This window comes from Equus caballus, chromosome 2 (genome assembly GCF_041296265.1).
Source record: "Equus caballus isolate H_3958 breed thoroughbred chromosome 2, TB-T2T, whole genome shotgun sequence".
Lineage (NCBI taxonomy): Eukaryota > Metazoa > Chordata > Mammalia > Perissodactyla > Equidae > Equus > Equus caballus.
The window spans coordinates 21,564,864-21,591,315 of record NC_091685.1 but is presented as its reverse complement, the minus strand read 5'-3'; the positions used below and the strand labels follow the sequence as shown (position 1 = coordinate 21,591,315).

Below are 26,452 nucleotides of genomic sequence, written 5' to 3'. Positions count from 1 at the left end.
AGAGAAGGTTTTATGGCAATGAACTCCCTTAATTTTTGTTTATCTGGGAAAGTTTTTATTTCTCCATCGTATTTGAAGGATGTTTTCGCTGCGTAGAGTATTCTTGGCTGCAGGTTTTTGTCCTTCAGAGTTTTGAATATATCATTCCACTCTCTTCTAGCCTATAAAGTTTCTGCTGAGAAATCTGCTGATAGCCTTATGGGGGTTCCTTTGTAGGTTATTTTCTTCTGCCTGGCTGCCCTTAGTATTTTCTCTTTGTCATTGACATTTGCAAGCTTCACTACTATATGCCTTGGGGTTGGTCTTCTTGCATTGATAAAGTTTGGAGATCTATTGGCTTCTGTCACATGAAGTTCCATTTATCTCCCCAGGTTTGGGAAGTTCTCAGCTATTATTTCTTTGAACAGGCAGAAGTTTCTGCCCCCTTCTCCTTCTCTTCTCCCTCTGGTATACCTATAATCCTTATGTTGCATCTCCTAATTGAGTCAGATAATTCTCGGAGAGTTTCTTCATTTCTTTCTAGTCTTAGTTCTCTCTCCTCCTCTGCCTGCAGCATTTCTATATTCTATCCTCCAAATTGCTAATTCTGTCCTCCATATTATCGGCCCTACTCTTCAGAGCATCCAGATTTTTCTTAATCTCCTCTATTGTGTTCTTCATTTCCAGTATTTCTGTTTGGTTCTTCTTTATAGTATCAAACTCTTTTATGACATAGCTCCTGAACTCGTTGAGTTGTCTATCTGAATTCTCTTTTAACTCATTGAGTTTTTTAATAATGGCTGTTTTGAAGTCATTGTCATTTAGGTTATATATTTCATTGTCTTTGGGATTGTTTTCTTGGTATTTATCATTTTCCTTCTGTTCTGGAGGTTTAATATATTTTTTCATATTGCTTGATGGTGTATATTTGTGCCTCCGCATAGAGAGAGAGTTTAGTTACTGCTTCCACTTGTTTCTACTGGTGTGGTGGGGGAGCAGCTGTTTACACTGCACCAACCAGGAACCCTGTCAGCTGTTGCTAACTTGGCCTGGGCCCCTCCTCGTAGTCACAGTGGTCCTGTTGGGTCCCTCTTCAGCTGTGGGGGCAGTCACAAGGGGGCTTCAGGCTGCTGGTGCTTACTGTTGCAGACCACCTAGACGTGCTCCCTCCTTAGGGTCTGCAGCAGTGTTATGGGCTTTCCCATCAGCCAGGGGCAGGATCACCTATATTTGTAGCTCTGTCACTGTTGGAGCCCACAAAATCTCACTCGTCCACTACAGGTCCCAGCAGAGCTATGGGTATCTTCTGCAGTCTGTGGTTAGCTCATCTAGCTATGCTACTTTTGTCCCAGGGTCTTCCAGCCTTGTTGCCAGGCAGGGCCTCTCTACTAGTGCTGTGCAGAGGCTTTCGCTGAGGCTGCTGTGAGACTGTAGAGTTTCCCCCTGGGCCACGGAGCCAGGCCGCTGGAACTCCACCCAGCCCCAGACCACTCCCACAGAATCTCCGGGTGCACCTTGCCCCGTCTGGGTGACAATGAGCGTCTGTGGGACCGGTGGCAGCAGCTGGCAGGCTGCTGCCACGTTCGGGATTCTCTTTGGGAGCTTCCCAGTGTTCTGGATGCTGGGCAGGGCGTCTCTGCTAATGGTGAGTAGAGGCTTTGCCTGCCACCAGAACGGGACCCTGGAGTTTCCCCCTGGGCCACGGAGCCGGCCATTGGAACTCCACCCAGCCCCAGTCCTCTCCCAGATCTCCGGTAGCCCCATACCCCATCCGGGCGTCAGCTGCAGTCTGTGAGACCGGCGGCGGCAGCTGGCGGGCTGCTGCCCCATTTGGGATTCTCTCCGGGAGCCTCCTGGCGTTGTGGATGCTGGGCGGGGCCTCTCCGCTAATGGCGAGTAGAGGCTTTCCCTGCCACCAGTGGTGTGGGACCCTGGAGTTTCCCCCTGGGCTTAGGTGTAATCGTGGGGGGCTTAGGTAGGGCTGTGGTCACCTGTTTCCACCGTCGCTCCTCTGGTGTGCCCATACTCCTGCCCTTGGTGTGTGGCGATGTTCTGGGGGCGTCCGCTGGAAGAAAGCCACTTGCAGGTACTAGGCTGTTCGGGGGTCAGGGTCAGAGAGTTTTCACCTATCTGCACCTCCTCCCGGGGGGAAGTCCATCCGCCTTCCAATATATAGCAGCACGGGTCTCTCAGGCGTCCTGAGACGCTATATGGATATCCTTTGTCAAGTGATGAATGTCCAATTAGTTGTAGATTTGAAGGGGGAGAGACAAAGAAGACTACTCAGGCAGCCATCTTGGTCATCTTCCTCTGTTTTATGTGGGATGCCACCACAACAGGGCTTGACCAGTGGTGCTAGGTCTGTGCCTGGGATCCGAACCTGTGAACCCCAGGCTACCAAAGCAGAGCACGTGAACTTAACTGCTATGCTATTGGCCCGGCCGCTGCTCGGTAAATATTTATTGAACAATTTTATGTGCCAGGCATGGCACTACCCATACATTTTTTTAACAAAATACATATGGTCTCTAGTTTCACAGAATTTAGTCTAATAAGGAAGGCAGAGCTAAACAAACATTAAGGTGGCAAATTGTGATAAAAGATCTGAAAGTAAACAACAGAAAACTAAGAAGTAAACTAATTAAGAAAGGGGTGGTGGGGCTGGCCCGGTGGCACAGTGGTTAAGTGTGCACATTCCACTTTGGCAGCCCTGGGTTTGCTGGTTCGGATCCCGGGTGTGGATATGGCACCACTTGGCAAGCCATGATGTGGTAGGCGTCCCCATATAAAGTAGAGGAAGATGGGCATGGATGTTAGCTTAGAGCCAGTCTTCCTCAGCAAAAAGAGGATTGGCAATAGTTAGCTCAGGGCTAATCTTCCTCAAAAAAAAAAAAAAAAAAGAAAGGAGTGGTAATGGAAGTGATCTCTGAGGAAGTTAGATTCAAGCCAACATCTAGAGAATTATACATTAGCCAGACAAAGGAGGGAAGGGCATTCCAGGCAAAGAGGACACTTTGGAAGCCCTGAGGCTGAGTGTAATATGAATGGAGAAGAGTGGATAGGAGGTTGGGAGGCAGAGCTCTATCGTGCAGGGCCGTGCAGGCCATGAGGGGTTTGGACTTAATGCTGAGTGCAATGGGAGACTTTGAGCAGTTTTACGTGAGGGAGCAGCATCCTCCAATTCATGTTTATTCAAAGGTCACCCTCTAGCTGCTGTGCAGACTGGATGGAAGGGAAGCAGAAATAGGAGCAGGGAGATAGGAGGCTACTGCAGGACCCTGGCAGGAAATTATGGAATCTTAGAACAGGGCATTGGCTAAAGCTGGAAGAAGAGAGCTGATTCAAGACGTAATTTGGAAGTAGAAATATCAGGATTTAGAGATTGTTTGATTATGGGTGTAAGGAAGGAGGTGTTAAGAATGCCCTTCAGGTTTCCAGCCTGAGTGACTGGGTGTGTACAGGTAACTTTTACTGAAATGGGAAACAGGAGGAAGAGCAGGTTTTTAGGGAGGGAAGATGACATTTTTAAAGATATTAAGTTTGAGATGCTTTGAGACAACGTGCCTTTGAAGAGTGGTCCACAAAACATGATGCAGTTGTGATACTGATAATTTCTGATGCTTGCAGAGCAGCACTTGACATAATGCATTCACATACATTGTCCAACTTACACCTCACGGCAACTCTGAGACAAGCATAAATTACTATCCTCATTTAATAGATATAAATGGAGGTTCTGAATGGTGTGGTATGATTCACTCAACCTTTACTGGCAATACTACGTTCCAGGCCATGTGCCAGGCAGTGAGTAGGACACAAAGGTAGAAGACATTATACTGGCTCAAGGATGACATAATCAGATAGTGTCAGGACAATATTCCACCCAGAAATACTCTCCCCTACCCTTAGGTGCACGAGCCCCAGGATAGGAAGCCCCAAGAGTTCTTAGACGTAACTCCAGGAGATAAAACCCAAAACACCCAGTCTGAGGCATTAGAAATTCTCAACGTGGGGTAAAGTTTGTAGAGAAGCAGTTGAAAAACCGTGCAGGGAACTAAGCACCTTGTCTCTATGGTGCTTTGGCAAATATAACCTGATGCTTTACAGAAGAGACCCCAGTATGGCTTCTGCAACTGTGGACTGAATTAATGAGATCAGAGAACTATTTAAATGACGTAAATACCATGTGTCCCTATCCCAGGGTGTGGAACAAGGAGGCAAAAGGACTGAGACAGCATACTTTACCTCCCAGACTCATGGGCTCACATCCCTCCAAGTATGTAATTTTCAAGCTGCTGGAGCAGGAGCCATGGCAGCAGGCCCTGGGGTTTCAGTTTCATTAGAACGTAGCAGAAGCTAATGGCTCACGGCTTTGGGCTGGGCATATGGGTCAGGTCACAATTCTCCACTTCTGTCTTGTTACCAAGGTCAAGCTGCGTTTTGACAGCTTTACTGGCATGGGGAAAAGTGACCGAGAGCTTAAGACTCAACTTGTTTTTCTCCAAAAAGTGCTTTCTTTCTGGAGTTTGGAACAGAAACCATTTGCTCAGGCACTGATGTCTCATCCTCAGTGGTCAATTGCAACCCTCTTCTCCATCTCTCCCCCAAAAAAGGATATGGGAAGGCAAGAGGGGAAATACCTAGCCCTCCTTAGTTCTCTTTTGCCCAGCAAGGGCTGCCTGGTCTTGGGCACTATTTAGAGAGCTCAAAGGGAGGGGCAATAACTCTCCCCTTGGACCCATGGCTGCCAATCAAAGGGCTGTAACAACAGATTCCACTTAGGTAAATTCTCTGCCCGCACTGAACCCAAACCACTTGGTAAGTTAATTTGATCAATTCACAGGAGTTGAGAAGCCAGTGAGGGGACAACTGCAGCAGCCTCTCACTCTAGGCCCAGAGGGCTTCCCTGGGAAGGAGATACCCTGAAAACAAAATGCTCCTCAACATTAGACAGGCAGTGACCTAAGAAGGAGCATTCAATCAGGGCAGCAAATCCTGTTTTCAAGGCACTGAGATTTATTGAAAAACTACATACATATTAAAACCTCTTTATATACATTTTCCCCATGACAAGATTACAAATATACAAACATAAATTCCGTCAAAGTCAGCATCTTGAGTATTAGAAACAACTGTAGAAAACCCAAATATACCCTAATTCCATCAATTAAATTGCTGTTCCCCATCTGCCAATAAAAAACTGGCACAATTCATCCAACTTCCCAAGTCCAGCTCCTGACAGTGAAACCACAGTATCACATGGAATGTTTTTCCAAAGCAGCAGGGGCACTCAGTCCTGAGGGGGAAAAAAATCTGCCTAAAATTCTGAGAGCCTCATGGAAGTTCAAGGAAAATCGGAAGTGACGGCAAGTCTCTTCAACAATACTTTGATTAAACTCCATGGTGGTTTCCTCTCAAAAAAGGTAACGAAGTATTAAATTGTCCTCTGGTCAGGGAAATGTATTCAACCCAGCCGAATGCAATAAATAATGGTTATATTTCTTCTTGTCAGGATGAGAAAAGGGATCCTTGAGCAAAAGTGTTTCAAGTCAAAAATCTAGTCCCAGGAGAGAACTCTCTGCCCCATGGAGTAACTAATGTGGACAGACACTGGGTGTAACCCTTTATCTTCATCCTCATACTCCAGAAAATTAGGGCCAACTGACTTGGGTACCAGTTTGAGTCCTTACTACAAAGAAAGCAAGGGTTGATTGGAAATTTGAGGCTGCCTTGCGAAGAGGCACAGAGAAAAATGGAAAGGGCAAGACTAATAGCCCATCTGTTGGTTACTCGGTCCTCTGCCTAAGAAGTCCCTCTTTCACTGAGTCCTGGTCACTGTGGTACAGATCTTAGGGGTGTGAAAGAGTCCTTCTGGTATTGACAATCACTGTGTTCTGTAATTTTCTGTAATGCCTCACTTTTTCCTTCTCCCCCTCATGCTCCAACCACCCCTTTCACAAAGAGGTATCAACCCAGGAAGCTGCTGGGATAAAATATCCAAGTATGCCGTGGGTCGATGTTGTAAACACCGCAGAATTAAGTTAGTGGCTAACCCAGGAAATAATACTAGGAAAGGAAAGAGATGTCCAGAGCCTTGCGGTGAAAGAACTGGAATCTCTGTCCACAATCTTAATGCACTGATTATGAAGGAAGGGGGGATCATCCACATGAGCATCAATTCCAACCTTCAGTGCCAGATACTTCTCAACGCGGTCTCAACACAGCTGCTGGCGCCCTCGATGGTGTTAGCTTTCCAAGTATCTGAAGATGCTTTCCTTCAATCCTGAAGTGCTATCGTCTGCTTTGGGGCGCTTGGGTGAAGGGGATGTCACTAAAGATGGACCCCGTCTCCTTACCTAGAGAGCAGAGAGAGACAGAGCCAGCTCAAGACCCTCATGCCAGTATTTACCTTCAATTAGCTCTTAAGCAACTCAAAGCTAAATCATGAACAATTAAAAAAAAAAAGAAATAGAAACTTTCCAGGCAAGGTTCAAAGCTGATTATCTACTGGGGGTTGCAATCCCCTTGGCTGGGGAGCACAAGATCAACACTGCAGCATAAGCCTTTAAGCCAAAAATATATACTTTTTAATTTTAAAAACAAACAATTAAATAAATAAATTCTGCTTTGGAGAGTCACCAAATCAGTTCTCAAATTCCCTACCTGAGGCTTAGACGATTCCTTTGCTGCCTCAGCCTTGACAGGAGAAAGTGTATGGAAGACAAAGTTTCTTGAATTTCGGGGAGCACTGGGGTTGAGGTCAGAGAGGGCAGCCAGTTTCTGAAGCACAGCTTTGGGCTGGTTTAGCAGTGAGCCTGTCTTCAGCTGAGGAAAGAAGAGACATCTGGTAGCAAATTCCAAGGGTCAAGGCAAGAACGAGAAGTCGGTTCCTCCCTGCCTCCCCCAGGTATCGAGGGGACATATTCCTACCCGACTCAGGTAGGAAAGAAATAGGAGGCTCCTTAGACACCTACTTCCATTTCTGTAGCCACCACCCTCCCCTAAAGACAAAATCTCCCCTTAGCTTGACCCGGGCCTTTATAACACTGCAGATCCTGATGTCAGGCGACAAAGTCCCCAACTAACCTGGCTGGCACTTCCTGGTCTGATGGCTTCAAAAGGATTTCTGAATAAAGACTTTGATTCTTGAATAACCACGGTGCGACTGACTGGAAAGAAAAGACAGAAGCTCGTTCTGGGCAGAGCTGGGTAGAATTACTTTTAAATCTAAACAAGCTCAGAAGCCTTTAACCAAACCCATAAACTAAAGCCATAGGAACTCTGATTAGTTTACAATGATGACTTGAAACTAGAGTAAGTGGCTATGAGAAGAAAGATAACTAAATTGAACTTATCGACTAGTCATTAACAGAATTAATATGAAAAAACAAGAGTAGTCAGAGTGTGGAGCAGTGTTTGAGAGCTTTAGCTCTGGGTTGAAATTCTAGCTCTAACACTTAGGTATATAATCCTGGGCAACAAAATAAAGAAGCCAGAATTCACGACTCTGAGCTGCCTTTGAACATGAAGTAAAACCAGCTACGTATATTCACAAGTACAATGTCCACTGCCCAACAGTCTCAGATCCAAACATGCTGTCTCCACACCTCTGAGAGGCTTCTTTAAGACACTATCAAACAGAGGCCCATGACTAAGCTGTGACAGTCCCCAAAGGTTGGAGCTGCCTCCAAGGCTCCAGCACCAACAATCCAGGGAGCGGGACCCTGAGGAGGACCAAGCGCTCACCATTCTTCTGCAGTGCTCTGGCTGTAACTTTCTTGGCTAGCATCATAAACTGACTGTCTTCCCCAACTTCTTCTTCTTCTTCAGCTGGAATGTCCCCCTGCTGTGCCTGAAAATAAAACTCAGACAGTAGTAACAGAAGTCTGCAGCTCCCCCAAATAGTTAGCATAGCTTCGAAGCTAGAGCACCTGGGATATCATTTCTTTTCCTTTTTGCAACCTTTTGTTGCTTTAGACAAAAGAATTGAACTTGGACAAACAGGAAGAGAACTGCCCAGGTTAACCTTCTCAAAGCACAAAAGAAAATCCGAGGACTAAAAGGGACAGCAGTATGTTGCCCAAGATTTTGAAACTATCATGAAAAGCCAGGTGACTGGGTCTTCTCCTCCTCATAAATTAGGGTCAGAATAGGCAAATTTCCTGCAGACTTCCCACCTGGTCCCGAAGCCACTGCTCTCGTTCAATTCGCTCCTTCCTCCATCTGGCTTCTGTTTCATCAAGTTGTTCTTCAACCTGATCATCATCGGAGTCTCTGTGGAACAAGTCCATCTGCGAAGCATCATCTGAAGCAGAGAGTTAAGGCCATCAGCATTCTGCAGTCCCCACAGGAGAGGGTGTGTGGACAGACACAAATGAACTCCCATTGTTTACCATATACTGACAAACTTTTCCTATCCACTGATAGAAAATAATGGTTACAGCCAGCTCCTCCATAACAGCCGGCTATACTTTGATTTCCAATTGCGGTCTTAAACTGGACAAACGTGCACCTTGTACCATTTCCTTCTAAAGGCAATAACCAAGATACCTATGTTTTTCCATCGGAATTTCCTCATTCGTCCAGGACCATCACTGTGCAGATCCCCATCAGCAAGGTACCTTTCTTGGTATAAACGCAGCTGTCGCTTATCATCATCCAACATTGTTTTCCTACAACAGGAGAAATATGGTGTTCAAAACCAGGACCACTCTGGCTGGTTAGAGCCACGACTCAGAAGGGCTTGTTGGGACACTGACATGTGTATTTTCTTGACTTGATTCTGTAGTTCCTCATCAGAAGGAAGTACTTCATCAATTACGTCCTCTTCATATTCATCAATCTCTTCTCCATCATACTCGTCTTCACTTCCCACGTCACTCCCTGATACCTCTGCTTCATCCTCCAGGTATTTCTTCAATCTCCTGGAAAACAATTTTGAAGATTAGAAAATTCAACAATGAATATACACAGAATTTGGAAGCAATAAGAAAAGCAGAATATAGAGCCATCTCTAATAACAATAATAAGCTTAAATTAATAATTATAATATATTTGGATAATACTTAAAAGTCTAACATTTATACACACTGTGTGCTAATAACTGTATTTAAGGGCATTATCCCATTCTCTCAGGAGGGGGTACTATTATTCTCTTCAATTTACACTTGAGAACTGAGAACTGAGACTCAGAGTAAACTTACCCAAGGTCACACAGCTAGGAGGTTGCAGAACACGGATTTAACTAGGTTGGTGACTCTAAAGCCAGAACTCTCAGTCTCCCCCGAACATTTGGGATATACCTGCTGGAAGGTTTAAACTATTTTGTTTTACATTTAAGCTCACCAGCTTTGGGAGACAGACTGGAGATAGTACAGTATAGAAAGGTAATGGAGTGGGATCTTCTTCAGCCCACCAAATCTTGACTGCCAAGTTAGAGGCATGACTGAGCCTCAAAGTTCCTGGTAATCAAAACAGCTACTAGTGAATTTTACTATTTCAGTTCCCATTAAGAACAAATCTGCTATCACCCTGGGTTCAAAGTCCTGTTATCTGTGGTCATGAGTGGCAGAAATTTGATGGCTTTCTGAAGGCTGAGTTTTATCAGACTTATGTTATTTTTTTTTAAGCTGAGTTCCTCTGAATCCTAGGGTTCCTGGGGATTCCATTAGGGGCTATAGCCACTCAGTTTCCCAATCTTCCCATCCAGCCTCCTTGAGCAGTTCAACTTTTAGCTGTTATTCTTTATAAGATTACATTCGAACAAAGGACTCTGCAGTTAAGTAAAGTTTAAGAACCATTGCCTTAGAAAAATCTATAGATGACCCAAAGCTGTATGAGATAGTTAATTTGACAAGTGACAAATTAGAACCCAAAACAGATCTTAACAGAGTAGAATGATGGGCTAAAAAAACCAACATAAATCTCATAGGGATCGATACGATGTCCTATATGTGAATTCCAAAAGTCATCCACATACAATATAATATTGAACACCTATTAAAATGATCTTTATAAAACTTTTAATGTCATGGGAAAAGGCTAATGGATATGCTAACTGGGAAGAAAAGCAAGATGCAAAATTGTACATACAAAAAAAATTTGTATGGATCTCAACTATATAAAAATATACGCATAAAAAAGATTATGAGGGGACTGGCCTGCTGGCATAGTGGTTAAGTTCACGTGGTCTGCTTTGGTGGCCTAGGGTTCATGGGTTTGGATCCCGGGTGCGGACCTCTGCACTGCTCATCAAGCCATGCTTTGGCAGCGTCCCACATACAAAATAGAGGAAGATTGGCACAGATGTTAGCTCAGGGCCAATCTTCCTCACCAAAAAAAAAAAAAAAAGATTATGAAGGAATAACCACCATCAACACTTCCACAAATATTCTGGATGGTGGACATGGATGACTTTTTATTTATATCTTTCTGTATCCTTTAAAATATTCTAAAATAAACAGCTTACTTTTATAATCAGAACAATAATAAAATATTTAAAAAAATAAAGGGGGGGTCATTTGCCCAAGACTAGGATGAGGAAAACCTGGAATGAGAGTAATTCATAAGAAAAAAGACCCAGGGAATTTTAGTTGTCTACCAGATCCTCAGGATCTACAGTGATTCAGCTCTTGTGATCTTTGGTTACTTTAGAAGTAGTATGCATCCAGCACAAGGGATGAGGCTATACCACAACATAGAGCAGTAGTCAGACCACACCTGAGGATAAAGAGAATATCCAGTACGTGAGGAGTCTGGAAGCAATGTCGTGTGAGAAACAGCTGAAGGAACTAGAGATGTTTAATACAGAAATCACTTGAGGAGGACCTGACCAGCTTTGAACAGTCAAGAGATGGCATGTAAAAGGATTTTATTTAATCTGTATTAATCACAAAAAGCAAAAGTAGAACCAGCAAATTTAGGTTAAAAGGTAGCAAGCTAAAACTTGACTGATAAAACTTTTCAGCAATAGCAGCTGGGAGATCTACCCACCAGCTGCATTAAATAGCCATAGCTCTGCTGCAGCCCTGAGGGGGCAAGTGAGATCCAGCAGGACCATGCAAGTGGGCAGGGACAATCCAGAGCCCCAGCATGATTGCTCGTTGGCTCAATGGGAAAATCCATGGTCCCATGCCAGCCCAAGGGAGAGTCTCAGCTCGACCCTAGTGGAGAGGCCCTGCCCACCAAGCACAAAGGCTGGGCAACCTAGGAGCAGATGCGGTGCAGCTGGGCAAGCTAACTGCTGGCTACATTAGATGCCCATAGCTCTGCTGTGGCCCAGAGAGGGCAAGTGAGATCCAGCAGGACCAGACGGTGGCAGAGTCTTGGTGAAAAAGCTCCCAGCTGCTGCAAAAGCCCCTAACACCACTGCAATCCCTAAGGAGGGAGCATGTCTGGGCGGGTCTGTGGGAGCAGACAGCAGCAACCTGAAGCCCCCGTGTGATTTTTCCCACAGTTGATGGAAGACCCCACAGTACCTCTGCGATCCCAAGGAGTGGCCCAGTCTGTCAGGAACAGCTGACAGGGATCTTGGTGGGTGCAGATTACACAGCTCCTGCTCCCTCCCCGCAGTGGCAGCAAGTGGAGGCAGTAACCAAACTCTATCTCTATGCAGAGGCACAATCCATGCCATGAAGCAGTATGAGAAAATATATTAAATCTCCAGAACAGAAGGAAAATGACAAATACCCAGAAAATAATCCTGAAGAAACAGAAATCTATACCCTAAATGACAAAGAATTCAAAATAGCTATCATTAAAAAACTCAATGAGTTAAAAGAGAATACAGATAGACAACTCAATGAGTTCAGGAGTTATGTCACAAAAGAGCTTGATACTATAAAGAAGAACCAATCAGAAATGCTGGAGATGAAAGACACAATGGATGAGATTAAGAAAAATCTGGCCTCCCTGAACAGTAGGGCTGATAATATGGAGGACAGAATTAGCAGTCTGGAGGATAGGAAGATAGAAATGCTTCAGATAGAGGAGGAGAGAGAACTAAGACTAAAAATAAATGAAGAAACTCTCTGAGAAATATCTGACTCAAGTAGGAAATGCAACATAAGGATTATAGGTATTCCAGAGGGAGAAGAGATGGAGTATGGAGTAGAAAGCTTGTTCAAAGAAATAATAGCTGAGAACTTCCCAAACCTGGGGAGAGAGCTGGAAATCCATGTGACAGAAGCCAAGAGATCTCCAAACATTATCAATGTAAAAAGACCAACCCCAAGGCATATAGTAGTGAAGCTTGCAAAAGTCAATGACAAAGAGAAAATATTAAGGACAAGAAGGCAGAAGAAAATAACCTACAAAGGAATCCCCATCAGTCTGTCAGCAGATTTCTCAGCAGAAATCTTACAGGCTAGGAGAGAGTGGAATGATATATTCAAAATTCTGAAAGACAAACACTTTCAGCCAAGAATACTTTATCCAGCGAAAACATCCTTCAAACATGATGGAGAAATAAAAACTTTCCCAGATAAACAAAACTTAAGGGAGTTCATGGCTGCAAGAACCCTCTACAAGAAATGCTCAGGAAAGCCCTCATACCTGGGGAAAAAAAAAAAGGAAAGGGGCTACAAAACCCTGAGCAAGGAGATAAGTAGAAAGACAAAATCAGAAAATTGCAGCTCTCCTTCAGAACAGGTTAGCAAATGCTTAAGTATAACATTAAAGACAAAGGGAAGGGAAACCCCAAGAATAAATATAATCTTGTCATTTTAACCACAAACTCACAACACAAGAAGAAAAAAAGATGTGACAATAACAAGTTAGAAGGGGAAGAGGTAAGGGATGGTACTGGCTTAGTCTAAGGAAATAACAGGCTATAAGAAAATGGATTATCTCAGGGCCAGCCCCATGGCTGAGTGGTTAAGTTCACGTGCGCTCTGCTCTGGTGGCCCAGGGTTTCGCTGGTTCGAATCCTGGCCGCGGACACGGCACCACTGGTCAGGCCATGCTAGGGCAGTACGCCACATGCCACAACCAGAAGGACCCACAACTAAAAATATACAACTATGTACCAGGGGGCTTTGGGAAGAAAAAGGAAAAATAAAACCTTTAAAAAAAAAGGAAAATGGATTACCTCATCTATGAGATGTTTTATACAAACAACCTGGTAACGACTAAAGAAATAATTAGAACAGAGACACAAAGTACAAATAAGGAGAAAACTAAGAAAACCAACATAGAAAACTACCTAACTGAATTTGTAGTCCAAAATTCATGGGACAGGAAACAAAGGATATGCAGGAGACGCAGAAAATGAATGATAAAATGGCAGCATTAGGCCCCCACATTTCAATAGTCACTCTAAATGTAAATGGATTGAATTCTCCAATCAAAACACACAGAGTGGCAGGATGGATTAAAAAACAGACCCAAGGGGCCGGCCCCATGGCTGAGTGGTTAAGTTAGCACACTCCGCTTTGGCAGCCCAGGGTTTCGCTGGTTCAAATCCTGCGCATGGACATGGCACCACTCATCAAGCCATGCTGAGGCAGCATCCCATATGCCACAACTAGAAGGACCCACAACTAAAAATACACAACTATCTGGGGCCAGCCCAGTGGTGTAGCAGTTAAGTGCACACATTCCACTTTGGTGGCCTGGGGTCTGCCAGTTCGGATCCCAGGTGCAGACATGGCGCTGCTCATCAAGCCATGCTGTGGCAAGCGTCCCACATATAAAGTAGAGGAAGATGGGCACGGATGTTAGCTCAGGGCCAGTCTTCCTCAGCCAAAAAAAAGAGGAGGATTGGCAGATGTTAGCTCTGGGCTGAGCTTCCTCAAAAAAAAGAAAAAAGAAACACACACACAACTATGTACCAGGGGGCTTTGAGGAGACAAAGAAAAAGTAAAATCTTAAAAAAAAAAAGCTTTCTTTGAAAAAAAACAACAAACAAGACCCAACAATATGCTGCCTCCAGGAAACACACTTCAGCCCCAAAGACAAACACAGACTCAGGGTGAAGGGACAGAAGATGATACTCCAAGCTAACAGCAAACCTAAGAAAGCAGGTGTCGCCATACTTACATCAGACAAAGTAGACTTCAAGGCAAAACAGGTAAAGAGAGACAAAGAGGGGCAATATATAATGATAAAAAGGACACTCCACCAAGAAGATACAGCATTTACAAATATATATGCACCCAACACAGGAGCACCAAAGTATGTAGAGCAACTATTAACAAAACTAAAAGGAGATATCAACAACAATACAATAATAGTAGGGGACCTCAACACCCTACTAACACTAATGGGTAGATCATCCAGACAGAAAGTCAACAAGGAAATTGTAGAATTAAATGAAAAACCAGACCAGATGGACTTAATAGATATATATAGAACACTCCATCCAAAAACAGCAGATTACACATTCTTCTCAAGTACGCATGGAGCATTCTCAAGGATAGACCATATGTTGGGAAACAAAGCAAGCCTCAATAAATTTAAGAGGATTGAAATAATATCACGCATCTTTTCCTACCATAATGCTATGAAACTAGAAATCAATAACAAGAATAAAGCTGGGAAAGCAGCAAAGATGTGGAGATTAAACACCACGTTACTGAACAACCAACGGATCACTGAAGAAATCAAAGGAGAAATCAAACATTATCTGGAGACAAATGAAAATGAAAACACACATACCAACTCATTTGGGATGCAGCAAAAGTGGTCCTAAGAGGGAAATTCATTGCAATACAGGCTCACCTCAATAAACAAGTAAAATTTCAATTAAGCAATGTCAAACTATACCTAACAGAATGAGAAAAAGAACAAACAAAGCCCAAAGTCAGTAGGAGGGAAATAATAAAAATCAGAGCAGAAATAAATGAAATTGAAACAAAAAAGACAGAAGAAAGGATCAATGAAACAAAGAGTTGGTACTTCAAGAAAACAAACAAAATTGATAAACCCTTAGCCAGGCTCACTAAGAAAAAAAGAAAGAAGACGTAAATAAATAAAATCAGAAATGAAAGAGGAGAAATCACAATGGATACCAGAGAGATACAAAAGATTATAAGAGAATGCTGTGAAAAACTATATGCCAACAAATTGGACAACCTAGAAGAAACAGATAAATTCTTAAACTCTTACAACCTCTCAAAACCAAATCAAGAAGAAATAGAGAATCTGAATAACCAATCACAAGTAAAGAGACTGTAATCAAAAACCTCCCCAAAAAGAAAAGTCCAGGACCAGAGAGCTTCTCTGCAGAATTCTACCAAACATTCAAAGAAGATTTAATACTTATCCTTCTCAAACTACTGCAGAAAATTGAGGAAGATGGAGCACTTCCTAACACATTCTATGAGACCAACATCACCCTGATCCCAAAACCAGACAAGGACAACACGAAGAAGGAAAACTACAGGCCAATATCACTGATGAACATAGACGCAAAAATCCTCAACAAAATATTGGCAAACCAAACAGCAATACATTAAAAAGATCATACACCATGCGGAAGTGGAATTTAGACCAGGGACACAGGGATGGTTCAACATCCGCAAGTCAATCAATGTGATACACTACATTAACAAAATGAGAAACAAAAACCACATGATCATCTCAATAGATGCAGAGAAAGCATCTGACAAGATGCAACATCCATTTATTTATTTATTTTGAGGAAGATTAGCCCTGAGCTAACATCCATGCCCACCTTCCTCTACTTTATATGTGGGACGCCTACCACAGCATGGCTTGCAAAGCTGTGCCATGTCTGCACCCAGGATCCAAACTGGTGAATCAGAACGTGCACACTTAACCACTGCACCACTGGGCCGGTCCCTCCATTTATGATAAGAACTCTGAATAAAATGGGTACAGAAGAAAAGTAACTCAACATAGTAAAGGCCATATATGACAAACCCACAGCCAACATCATACTCAATGGGGAAAAACTGAATGCCACCCATCTGAGAACAGGAACAAGACAAGGGTGTCCACTCTCACCAGTCTTATTCAATATAGTACTGGAGGTTTTGGCCAGAGCAATTAGGCAGGAAAAAGAAATAAAAGGAATCTCAATCGGAAATGGAGAAGTGAAATTCTTGCTGTTTGCAGACGACATGATCTTATATATAGAAAACCCTAAAAAGTCCATTGGAAAGCTGCTAGAAGTAATCAACAATTACAGCAAAGTTGCAGGGTACAAAATCAACTTACATAAATCAGTAGCATTTCTATACTTTAATAACGAACTAACAGAAAGAGAACTTAAGAACACAATCCTATTCACAATCACAATAAAAAGAATAAAATATCTTGGAATACATTTAATCAGGGAAGTAAAAGACCTATACAATGAAAACTATAAGACTTTCCTGAAAGAAATTGCTGACAACATAAAGAGATGGAAAGACATTCCACGCACATGGATTGGAAGAATAAACATAGTTAAAATGTCTATACTACCTAAAGCAATCTACAGGTTCAATGCAATCCCAGTCAGAATCCCAATGACATTCTTCACAGAAATAGAACAAAGAATCCTAAAATTCATATGGGGCAACAAAAGACCCCGGATTGCTAAAGCAGTCCTGAGAAAAAAGAACAAAGCTAGAGGTATCACGATCCCTGACTTCAAAATATACACAAAGCTACAGTGATCAAAACAGCATGGTACTGGTACAAAAACAGGTGCACAGATCAGTGGAACAGAATTGAAAGCCCAGAAATAAAACCACACATCTATGGACAGCTAATCTTCGACAAAGGAGCTGAGGGCATACAATGGAGAAAAGAAAGTCTTTTCAACAAATGGTGCTGGGAAAACTGGAAAGCCACATGTAAAAGAATGAAAATTGACCATTCTTTTTCATCATTCACAAAAATAAACTCAAAATGGATCAAAGACCTAAAGGTAAGACCTGAAACCGTAAGGCTTCTAGAATAAAACACAGGCAGTATACTCTTTGACATCAGTCATAAAAGGATCTTTTCGGACACCATGTCTTCTCAGACAAGGGAAACAATAGAAAGAGTAAACAAATGGGACTTCATCAGACTAACGAGCTTCTACAAGGCAAGGGAAAACAGGATTGAAACAAAAACATAACCCACCAACTGGGAAAAAATATTTGCAAATCATATATCCGACAAAGGGTTAATCTCCATACTATATAAAGAACTCACACAACTCAACAACAAAAAATCAAACAACCTGATCAAAAAATAGGCAGGGGATATGAACAAACATTTCTCCAAAGAAGATATACAAATGGCCAATAGGCACATGAAAAGATGCTCATCATCACTGATCATCAGGGAAATGCACATCAAAACTGCACTAAGATATCACCTTACACCTGTTAGAATGGCTAAAATAACCAAGACAAAAAATAACAAATGTTGGAGAGGTTGTGGAGAAAAAAGAACCCTCATACACTGCTGGTGGGAATGCAAACTGATGTAGCCACTACGGAAAACAGTATGGAGATTTCTCAAAAAATTAAAAATAGAAATACCATATGACCCAGCCATCCCACTACTGGGTATCCATCCAGAGAACTTGAAATCAGCAATTCAAAGAGACTTATGCACTCCAATGTTCATTGCAGCATTATTCACAATAGCTAAGATGTGAAAGCAACCTAAGTGCCCATCAACTGATGCCTGGATAAAGAAGATATGGTATACACACACACACACACACACACACACACAATGGAATACTACTCAGCCATAAAAAAGGATAAAATCATCCCATTCACAACAACATGGATGGACCTTGAGGGTATTATGTTAAGCGACATAAGCCAGATAGAGAAAGACAAACTCTGTATGATTCACTCATCTGTGGAAGATAAACAAACACACGGACAAAGAAAACAGATTAGTGGTTATCAGGGGAAAGGGGGATGAGGGGTGGGCACAAAGGGTGAAGTGGTACACCTGTAATATGACTGACAAATAATAACGTACAACTGAAATTTCACAAGGTTGTAAACCATCATAACATCAATTTAAAAAAAAACCCTACAATTTTAAAGAATAAAATCTTAAATTAAAAATGGAGAAAACCTATAATCTCACTGCCTGTTCAAATAAACTATTTTCAATTTAAAAACAAACAAACAACTTTCTAGCAATTGAAGAATGGACAGATCACCTACATTTGCCTTTTCAACTTCTCCGATTGCCTCTGGAGCTCTTCTTCATCATCATCTTCGTGGTCTTCGAGCGCCAGATCTTCATTATCAGAGTCACTGTGTTCATCCTGCAAAATCATATAGTATCACTCCCCAAGTTACACAGAATAAAATGTATCCTCAACTAAAACAGGATTTATAAACTTCTGCCCAAACATCCCATTCTAGGAAACTGCTTCTGATAAGATGCCAAACAAAATTCCCAAGAACTCAGTCTAGGGAAAAACAAAACAAAACAAAACCTACAGCATCAATACATGGAGTTCAGTTATGATGATTTTGTTCCCATAAAACTCACCTCATCACTATCAAACTCATTGTCATTTGGGACAAGCCGAAAGGCTCCAAATTCTTCCTCTTCACCTTCTTCTTCCCTAAAATGCAAATCAACAAATCAAAAAATAAGTTGTCAGAAGCAAATTATAAGCACTCAGCCAACTTAAGAATTGAAAACATTTTAGTAGGGGCTGGCCCCGTGGCCAAGTGGTTAAGTTCGCGCGCTCCGCTGCAGGCGGCCCAGTGTTTCGTCAGTTCGAATCCTGGGTGCGGACATGGCACTGCTCATCAAACCACGCTGAGGCAGCGTCCCACATGCTATAACTAGAAGGACCCACAACGAAGAATATACAACTAGGTACCAGGAGGCTTTGGGGAGAAAAAGGAAAAAATAAAATCTTTAAAAAAAATTAAAAATAAATAAAAAAATAAAAAAGTAAAAGAAAATATTTTAGTAGCACCAACAAACTCTTCAAGAAACAGTAAACAAGATACCTTGCCCTAAACAAAAAAATTTTTTAAATTCTGATAAAATACACAACATAAAATTTACCATCTTAACCATTTTTAAGGGTTAAGTACATTCACATTGTTGTGCAACCAACCTCCAGAACTCTTTTCATCTTGCACAACTGAAACTCTATACCCATCAAACAACTCCCCATTCTTCCTTCTCCCCAGCCCCTAGCAACCACCCTTCTACTTTCCGTCTATGAATTTGACTACTGTAAGTCCCTCATACAGTATTTGTATTTTTGTGGTTGGTTTATTTCCCTTAGCATGATGTCCTCACAGTCCATCTGTGTTGGAGCATGTATCAGAATTGCCTTTCCTTTTAAGGGAAGGAAACGCATTTAAACACAACACATTTTGTTTATCCACTGGGGATGCTTCCATCTTTTGACTATTAGGAATAACGCTGCTACGAACATGGATGTACAAATACCTGTTTTCACTTCTTTTGTGTATACAGTCAAAAGTGGAATTGCTGAATCATATTTTAATTTTTTGAGGAGCTGCTATTCTGTTTCCCATAGCAGCTTCACCATTTTACATTCCCACCAGCAGTGCACAGGGGTTTCAATTTCTCCATATCTTTGCCAACTCTTGTTATTTTCTCTTTCTTTGATGGTAGCCATCCTAATGGGTATGAGGTAGTATCTTATTGTGATTTTTATTTGCATTTCCCTAATTATCAGTGATGTTGAGCACTTTCATGTGCTTATTCTTGCCCTTTTTTACCCTGTTTTCCACCAACTAAATGAAAGCATTATAATTTCCTTACTATGTAAATATGAGACTCAAACCCACTGCAAGACTCAGGATATGAAGCCCCTAAGATGACCAGTTATTGCTAATCTCAGAGAACCTGACCCCAAGATTTTATCAGAAGACCGTGCCCTCCCAGGTTCCCACCAAACGCTGAGACTCACCTGTCTGTTGGGAAGGAGCCTGAGCAGAGAGCAAGTGCTTCTTCCATTGGATCACCCATGCTGCTCTCCTTCTCCTGCTTATTTAACTCTGATGGAGCCAGAGTGGAGGCATCTACATCACAGCAAGAAAAAGATTTGTCACCAAGGAATGACAGCTTAATCTTCTTTTCCCAGCCATCGAAAGACATGCCTGCTCATATAGTTTTAAGGTAAGCTTGCCAAAAGGAGCTCACCATCCACTCATTTAACAAATCCTTATTTAGTGCTTACTATATGCTAGGCACCAGAGATATAGCAGTGAACAAAACAAAGATCCTGGCTCCCACAGAGCTGACATTCTAGCAGGGGTGGGGGGTAGTGGAGAAAGAAGTGTGCAGGTGGAAATAATATGTTAGCATTTATATGAAATTTACTATACACCAGACACTGTTCTAAGCTTTGCATACATATTAACCATAAACGATGAATCATAAGGCCAAAGCTAAAGCAGTCTTAAGTCGACACTTTACCACCCTAAGAAACTAAGAGCTCTAAATGTCAGAGAACTAAGCAGTTAATTCAGCCTACATGCCAGAATCCACCACAGCCCTGTTTTCTATGAACTTTTTTTTTTTTAAGAGTTTTTTTTTTTTTTTTTTTTCCTTTTTCTCCCCAAAGCCCCCTGGTACATAGTTGTGTATTCTTCGTTGTGGGTCCTTCTAGTTGTGGCATGTGGGACGCTGCCTCAGCGTGGTCTGACGAGCAGTGCCATGTCCGCGCCCAGGATTCGAACCAACGAAACACTGGGCCGCCTGCAGCGGAGCGCGCGAACTTAACCACTCGGCCACGGGGCCAGCCCCTTCTATGAACTTTTTACCCAAGAGTAAGGGGCTTTCAAAGATACTGACTTAAGATATTTGGCTGTGGTGAGCGTAATGCTCTCTGTTGGATATTTACCCTGAGAAGTGAATTTTCCTGAACAAAGATTCAGTAGTTCCTCCATGTTCTCTTTCTTCTCGCTCTTCCCGGGCAGATGTTTTTCAGCCTGCGATGTGAACTTTCCAGTACACAAATCCAACAGCTCATCCATGTTAGCATCCATGGCATTCTCATCCATACTGGCCAATGGCAATCGAGGCTTCAGAGCTTGGTACTGATTCCTGTGGTTTCTAACATTTAAGAACCTACAAGCACAAGGAAGAGTGTAAGAAATTCTCTAGGAAAAAAACAAGGTAGTGGGTGAAAAGCTCTGAACACATTTCTAATACCAAAGTTAGAAGCTGAATTCCAAACCAGAAGACAAGATTCAAACTTCAGCCTTGTGATAATCTACAGAGAGAGGGGGAAGTCTTATGAAAGAATAAGTGCTGTTCAAAAGGTAAAGGGGAAAGGGTGATTTCAGATGGTGCTAGAGTAAGGCTTGGTGTTATGTCCATGTAACGTGCCACAAGTCTGTAACTCTCAATCCCATCCAACAATCATAACATAGTAGGATGGATACAGGGAAGTCTGATGCCCTTACAAGAGCTATGCATTTCAAATAAGGCAGAGATCGAAGGATCAGAATGCCAGCAAGGCTTATTTACGTTTTATTTTCTGGACAGACTTTGTTCAGACTTGTAGAATGTAATACTAATGGTCTGTACACCTTCTCTTTCTTAGAAGAGAAGGCACAGATGGAGTAACAGAAGCTCACTTTATTTTTAAACAAAATTAAGCAGTACCACCCACAGAAACATAAAACTACCTACCCATCTGCATCCAACAGTTGGCTCTGGGTGTCATCTTCTAAACAGAACTGGAAGTCTCCTGCTCCTAGGAAAAGTGTCTTAGGCTCTGGGGAGGCGTTATACAGATCCTGGGAATCCTCTATGGGAAGTGAAGGCTCAGACAGCTTTCCTGAACTCTGGCACCAAAACAAAACCAAACAAAAACAAAACATTTCACAAATGTCATTCACTGTCATGACAACAACAGAAGTTGCTATTTGCAATGTGTAATCTACTCTCAGGCAATTGCAGTTGAGGAGGACAATGCATAGCCAAGAGAAGCAGAAAGAAAAATATCCCCCAAAAAGTAAGAACACTGGATGAGGCTTGTTTTTAATACACAAAGAGGGTGGATTTTTTTAAACTGAACATACATAATGTGGTGGGAGTTGGTTGGCTTGGACACACTTTATTTAGCAATGTGGGAAGCAATAGGGGGAGGAGATTAGAAAGCCATTACCATCTTACCTTAGAAGCTGAGCTGACCAAACTGGCTCGAAATAGCCCAGGGGAAGGAGATCTGAATCCTCCTGCAGTAGGGAAAAAACTGGTCCCACGGCCTGTTTGTCTGTTGCAAGGCTGATAGGATGGAATTGTGGAGCCAATTAGCTCAAAGCTGCTGTTGTGGCTGCTCTCCTTTGTTAGCAGTGAGCATGAATCATCTTCATCTAAAGAAAGAGAAGCAACTTCTAAGTGAGTGCTTCCAGAAATAAGGTGGATTTGTTTAGGAAAAAGGGTTGAGAATGAACTTGTCAGGTAACACTCACAGACAAACTTCTAAAGTTATATGTTCCAAAACATTAAGTTAAAGGTAAATTACAGTATTAAGATAGCGTTATCCGATCAGGGTTTATCACTCGGAACAAAGTGGCACCTGAAAGTTCCCATCTTTCAGGTAGGCACCCTACCTAATGGCCAAAATCACTCTCTCCATTATTCAATCACTTACACATCTTCCTTTGGTCTACATATGATAGAAATATTTAATGGTTCACTCAATCAACACATACTCACTACAGACCTATTATATACCCAAGGTCAAATACAAAGAAAGGGCATGTAAGTTTTCAAAACTCCTGGACCAAAATAAAATTCTAATTAATCCCTTTCATTGTCACATGTCAGACTGGGAAAAGCCCACTAGAGTTCAAAAAATGAAATGTTATGGAATTGTAGTCTGTAAGTATCAAAGCTAGAGGATCAAAGAAGAGTCAAGTTCTGCATAAGAGTCACTGCTTACCCAGTTTGCTAGCCCTTTTGCCTGAGTTTTCATCTGTTTCTGATTTTTCTTCACTAGGAAAGTAACTACAAAATAAGGAGGTAAATTGTTTGAGTATCTGTTTTCCTTACTAGATGGACACATCCAAAGGAATCTTATCTTTCCTTAGGGAGAATTACTTACCCCATCTTGGAAGAGTTGTCTTTAAACAGAAGTAAGATAGAATCAGATGAGAGAGGCTGGGGAACAGAGAGGCCAACTGACTTGCCAATTTCACTACTGCCATCATTGTTTTCTTTATCCATTTCTTTTTCATCTTTGGTTTCAATTTCTTCACTACCAAGAAGGAATTCTGCAATCTTTATCAATCATGCCACCCGAAAACAAAATGAGAGAAGTCAAAAGTTTTAAAAGCAAACACACTGTCAGCTTCAAATACGGCTGCCTGGTTACAGGTCACATCTTAAATCTGAGAAGGTAACCCTGAAGGAAGCTCAGTCTAATTATTACCATTAACGTAATTTTCCCTGACACTTCTAGAGCTCTTTTATACTTATTTTACCTTTTGCCCTCCCAAAATTGCTACAAGATTACGAAAGACTGGATCATCATTTTATTGAAGCAATGAGAGCTTAAATGATTAGCCTGAGATTGCAGGATAACTACTGATCTCAAACCAACCACAGACTGTGATATGCTGCCCAGTCCAGCCATTGCTTTCTTCCTTTACCCAGGGTTAAAGATCAACCAACTCTTCCGAGAGACGCCAGGGGCCAAGCAAGAAAGCTTTTCTTTTTTCTAATACCAAAATGCTATCATCACCTATCTTCCCCAGATGGAAAACAATACCAGGAACAAGGGCAAGAAGCCCTTCTACAAATGCCCTCCTCAGTGAAGAATGAAAATAACTCAGAAGGTCTCGGCCTGCCTGAGAATTTATTTCAGACCTCAATCTGGCCAAGGTTAAAAGTGCTTTTTATTCTGAATAGAGAAAGCTAAATAAACAACAAAGATGAAAGTCTCTATTAATGCACAGCCATTTTAATATCAGCATTATATTAGAATGTGTAAACCAACAGTAGAAGCCAAGGCTACGGCTGTGTGAACTGCAGATGCTCGATGCTGCTGACAGAACTGAATGCAGGAAGATTTAGGTACATAAGAGCTAGCTATGTTCATCTCTGCTCCTAAAACCTCTTATACAATTGAACATGCTTCTTATACTCTTATTCAAATCCAATTTTCTTTTACCCTTATCCTGACCAAGCAAAAAAATTACATAATTGCCAGAGACCTGATTGCTTTCCTCTTCCTCTTCTTCTTTCTCCTCTTCTCCCTCTAATGCTTTCTCTTCCTCCTCTTCTCCCTCTAACACTTCCTCTTCTTCCTCTGCTCCATCTTCCTCAGACTCATCTGTCATTTCCTCCTCCTCTTCCTCTTCTTCAAATCCATCTTCATTATCTAATTTAAATAGTGCTTGGCGTTTCTGGCGTTCCTCAAATCTGCGCAGTTTCATTGCTTCCTGTAATTTAGCTTTCAGCACCTGAAGCTTTTCACCTGAACAGAAATACGAAGAAATGCTTTAGACGTAATGACTGCCTACATACTACAATAATGTAAGTGCACTTCAGGCGACTCCAGAAGCTTCTACTCACATCCCAGAGGAGAATCAGAGCTAGCCATTTGTTATTTTGACAAGTGGGGATTATTATGAACTGAAGTAAGACAGAACTTCCACAGTTAGGTTCTACACCTGGGATAATACCCTATGCAGAGACTATAAAATCATTATTAAAAAGGGAGGAAAGAGGGGAGGAGTGGGACTTCAAAAGTCTCTGGCTCAGAAGCCTTGAAGGAAAACATTGATAAATCTATCTTTATTAAAGAAAAAGAGAAATAACTCAAGCGTAAAATGGGCAAAGGATATGAACTGGTAGTTTAGTGAAAAATGAACATATATTGTTAATAACTTAAAAATAATGCTTAACCTCACCTCTGATTAAAGAGATACGAATCAAAATAATGAGATACCATTTTTGACATATTTTGCAGAAATCAGAAGTTTTGATAATATCCATTTTTTTTTTTTTTTAAGATTTTATTTTTTCCTTTTGCTCCCCAAAGCCCTCAGTACATAGATGTATATTCTTCGTTGTGGGTCCTTCTAGTTGTGGTATGTGGGATGCTGCCTCAGCGTGGTTTGATGAGCAGTGCCATGTCCATGCCCAGGATTCGAACTTACGAAACACTGGGCCACCTGCAGCGGAGCGTGCGAAATTAACCACTCAGCCACAGGGCCAGCCCGATAATATCCATTATTAACAAGATGAAACAGAAACTCTTATACACTGAGACTCAGTGTAAATTGGGGCAACTATTTGGGAGGGACAATGGGATGATATATATCAAAATTTGACTGAATGATTCCACTGTAAGGAATTTCACATCCAAATAAACCAACATATATCCGACCCTAAGACGCAACATTTTATGAAATCCAAAAACTGGAACGAACAAGATGTCCATTAATAGGAATATGGTTAAACAAATCACGTTATATTCATACAATGAAATATTATGCAGCTGTTAAAAAAACCTCAAAGGCAAGATAATATGTATCTGAGCTCTGGAATTAGGTGGTCTGGATTAGGCTGCTGGTTCTACTACTCACTAGCTGTGTAAACTTGAGCAAGTTGCTTAAATGCTCTCTATATCAGTTTCCTCATATATAAAATAAGGATACTAATGTTATTTACTGTAAAACACCTAGAGCAGTAGCTGGCAGAGAGTAAGTGTAATTAATGTCATACAAACACACATACACAGTGGTATATGCATTTGAATTTTCCTAGAAGGACACACAAGAAACTGTTAACAGTTACCTTTGGGAAGAATAATTTTTCCTTTTATACCTTTTCTTCAATGTTTTATTTTTTTCTACGTGATATATTACTTGTATTGTCAAAGTGAGAGCAGGAAGAATAGACCTGTCTCTAATACATGGTTAAAACAAAAACGTAGATTACAAAGCAGAATGCATGGTCTGATCACATTATTTTTCTTTAAATATCCACAGACATACACGCAAAGAGGAGAGTTTAAAAGGATAGATACACAGTATGGTTATAGAAGTTGTCTCTGACAGAGGATTGCAGAAGTTTTTTGTTTATTTTTCCCACTGATTTTCTACGACAGATATTTATTAGTTTTTTTAATAAGACAAAGGCTACTTTAAGAAATAAAGTCATCCTACCCACCCTACACCTCCAGGCAATGCTACACATGAATCATGCTGGAGGTACTGCTGTCCAGTCTCCAAGGAAAAAGTTCTATAACTTTTCACTATAGAGTCTCCAGTAGCCATAAAGACCTGCCAGGAGTACAAAGCAAAAGACACTGTGGACTCAAATACCTGGTTTTGTGTGGCTTGCTCCATCCAGCTTCTCAGCTGCCAAAGTCACAGGCACCACCTCTGCCTTCAGCTCCTCCTTTCCGTCAGTGCCCACCTCTTTCACTATGACGCTCACATTCACCTTCTGACCAGCCCTGGGTTTGGCTGCTGGGTTAGCATGCTTCCAGAAACGCTGCTTCAAGGCTTCCAGTTCTAAACCCAAAAGCCAACCCGTATGTCAG

General features: G+C 41.7%; 1 protein-coding gene across 1 annotated transcript in view; it reads right to left on the bottom strand.

The window, feature by feature from the left end:
- Positions 1–4,975: 4,975 nt before the first annotated feature.
- CLSPN (claspin) overlaps positions 4,976–26,452 on the bottom strand; it is a 31,333-nt gene continuing 9,856 nt past the window's right edge. Inside the window, exons 9-25 of the mRNA XM_001503668.5 lie at positions 26,232–26,423; positions 24,114–24,376; positions 23,003–23,178; positions 22,841–22,905; positions 22,069–22,268; positions 21,583–21,737; positions 20,789–21,015; positions 19,853–19,964; positions 18,442–18,517; positions 18,108–18,211; positions 8,739–8,903; positions 8,530–8,651; positions 8,157–8,284; positions 7,726–7,831; positions 7,066–7,148; positions 6,643–6,804; positions 4,976–6,335 (exon numbers count right to left, since the gene is read on the bottom strand). Of these exons, the coding sequence (XP_001503718.1) occupies positions 6,225–6,335; positions 6,643–6,804; positions 7,066–7,148; positions 7,726–7,831; positions 8,157–8,284; positions 8,530–8,651; positions 8,739–8,903; positions 18,108–18,211; positions 18,442–18,517; positions 19,853–19,964; positions 20,789–21,015; positions 21,583–21,737; positions 22,069–22,268; positions 22,841–22,905; positions 23,003–23,178; positions 24,114–24,376; positions 26,232–26,423 (2,447 nt within the window). The 3' untranslated portion in view covers positions 4,976–6,224. The remainder of the gene's footprint in view (positions 6,336–6,642; positions 6,805–7,065; positions 7,149–7,725; positions 7,832–8,156; positions 8,285–8,529; positions 8,652–8,738; positions 8,904–18,107; positions 18,212–18,441; positions 18,518–19,852; positions 19,965–20,788; positions 21,016–21,582; positions 21,738–22,068; positions 22,269–22,840; positions 22,906–23,002; positions 23,179–24,113; positions 24,377–26,231; positions 26,424–26,452) is intronic.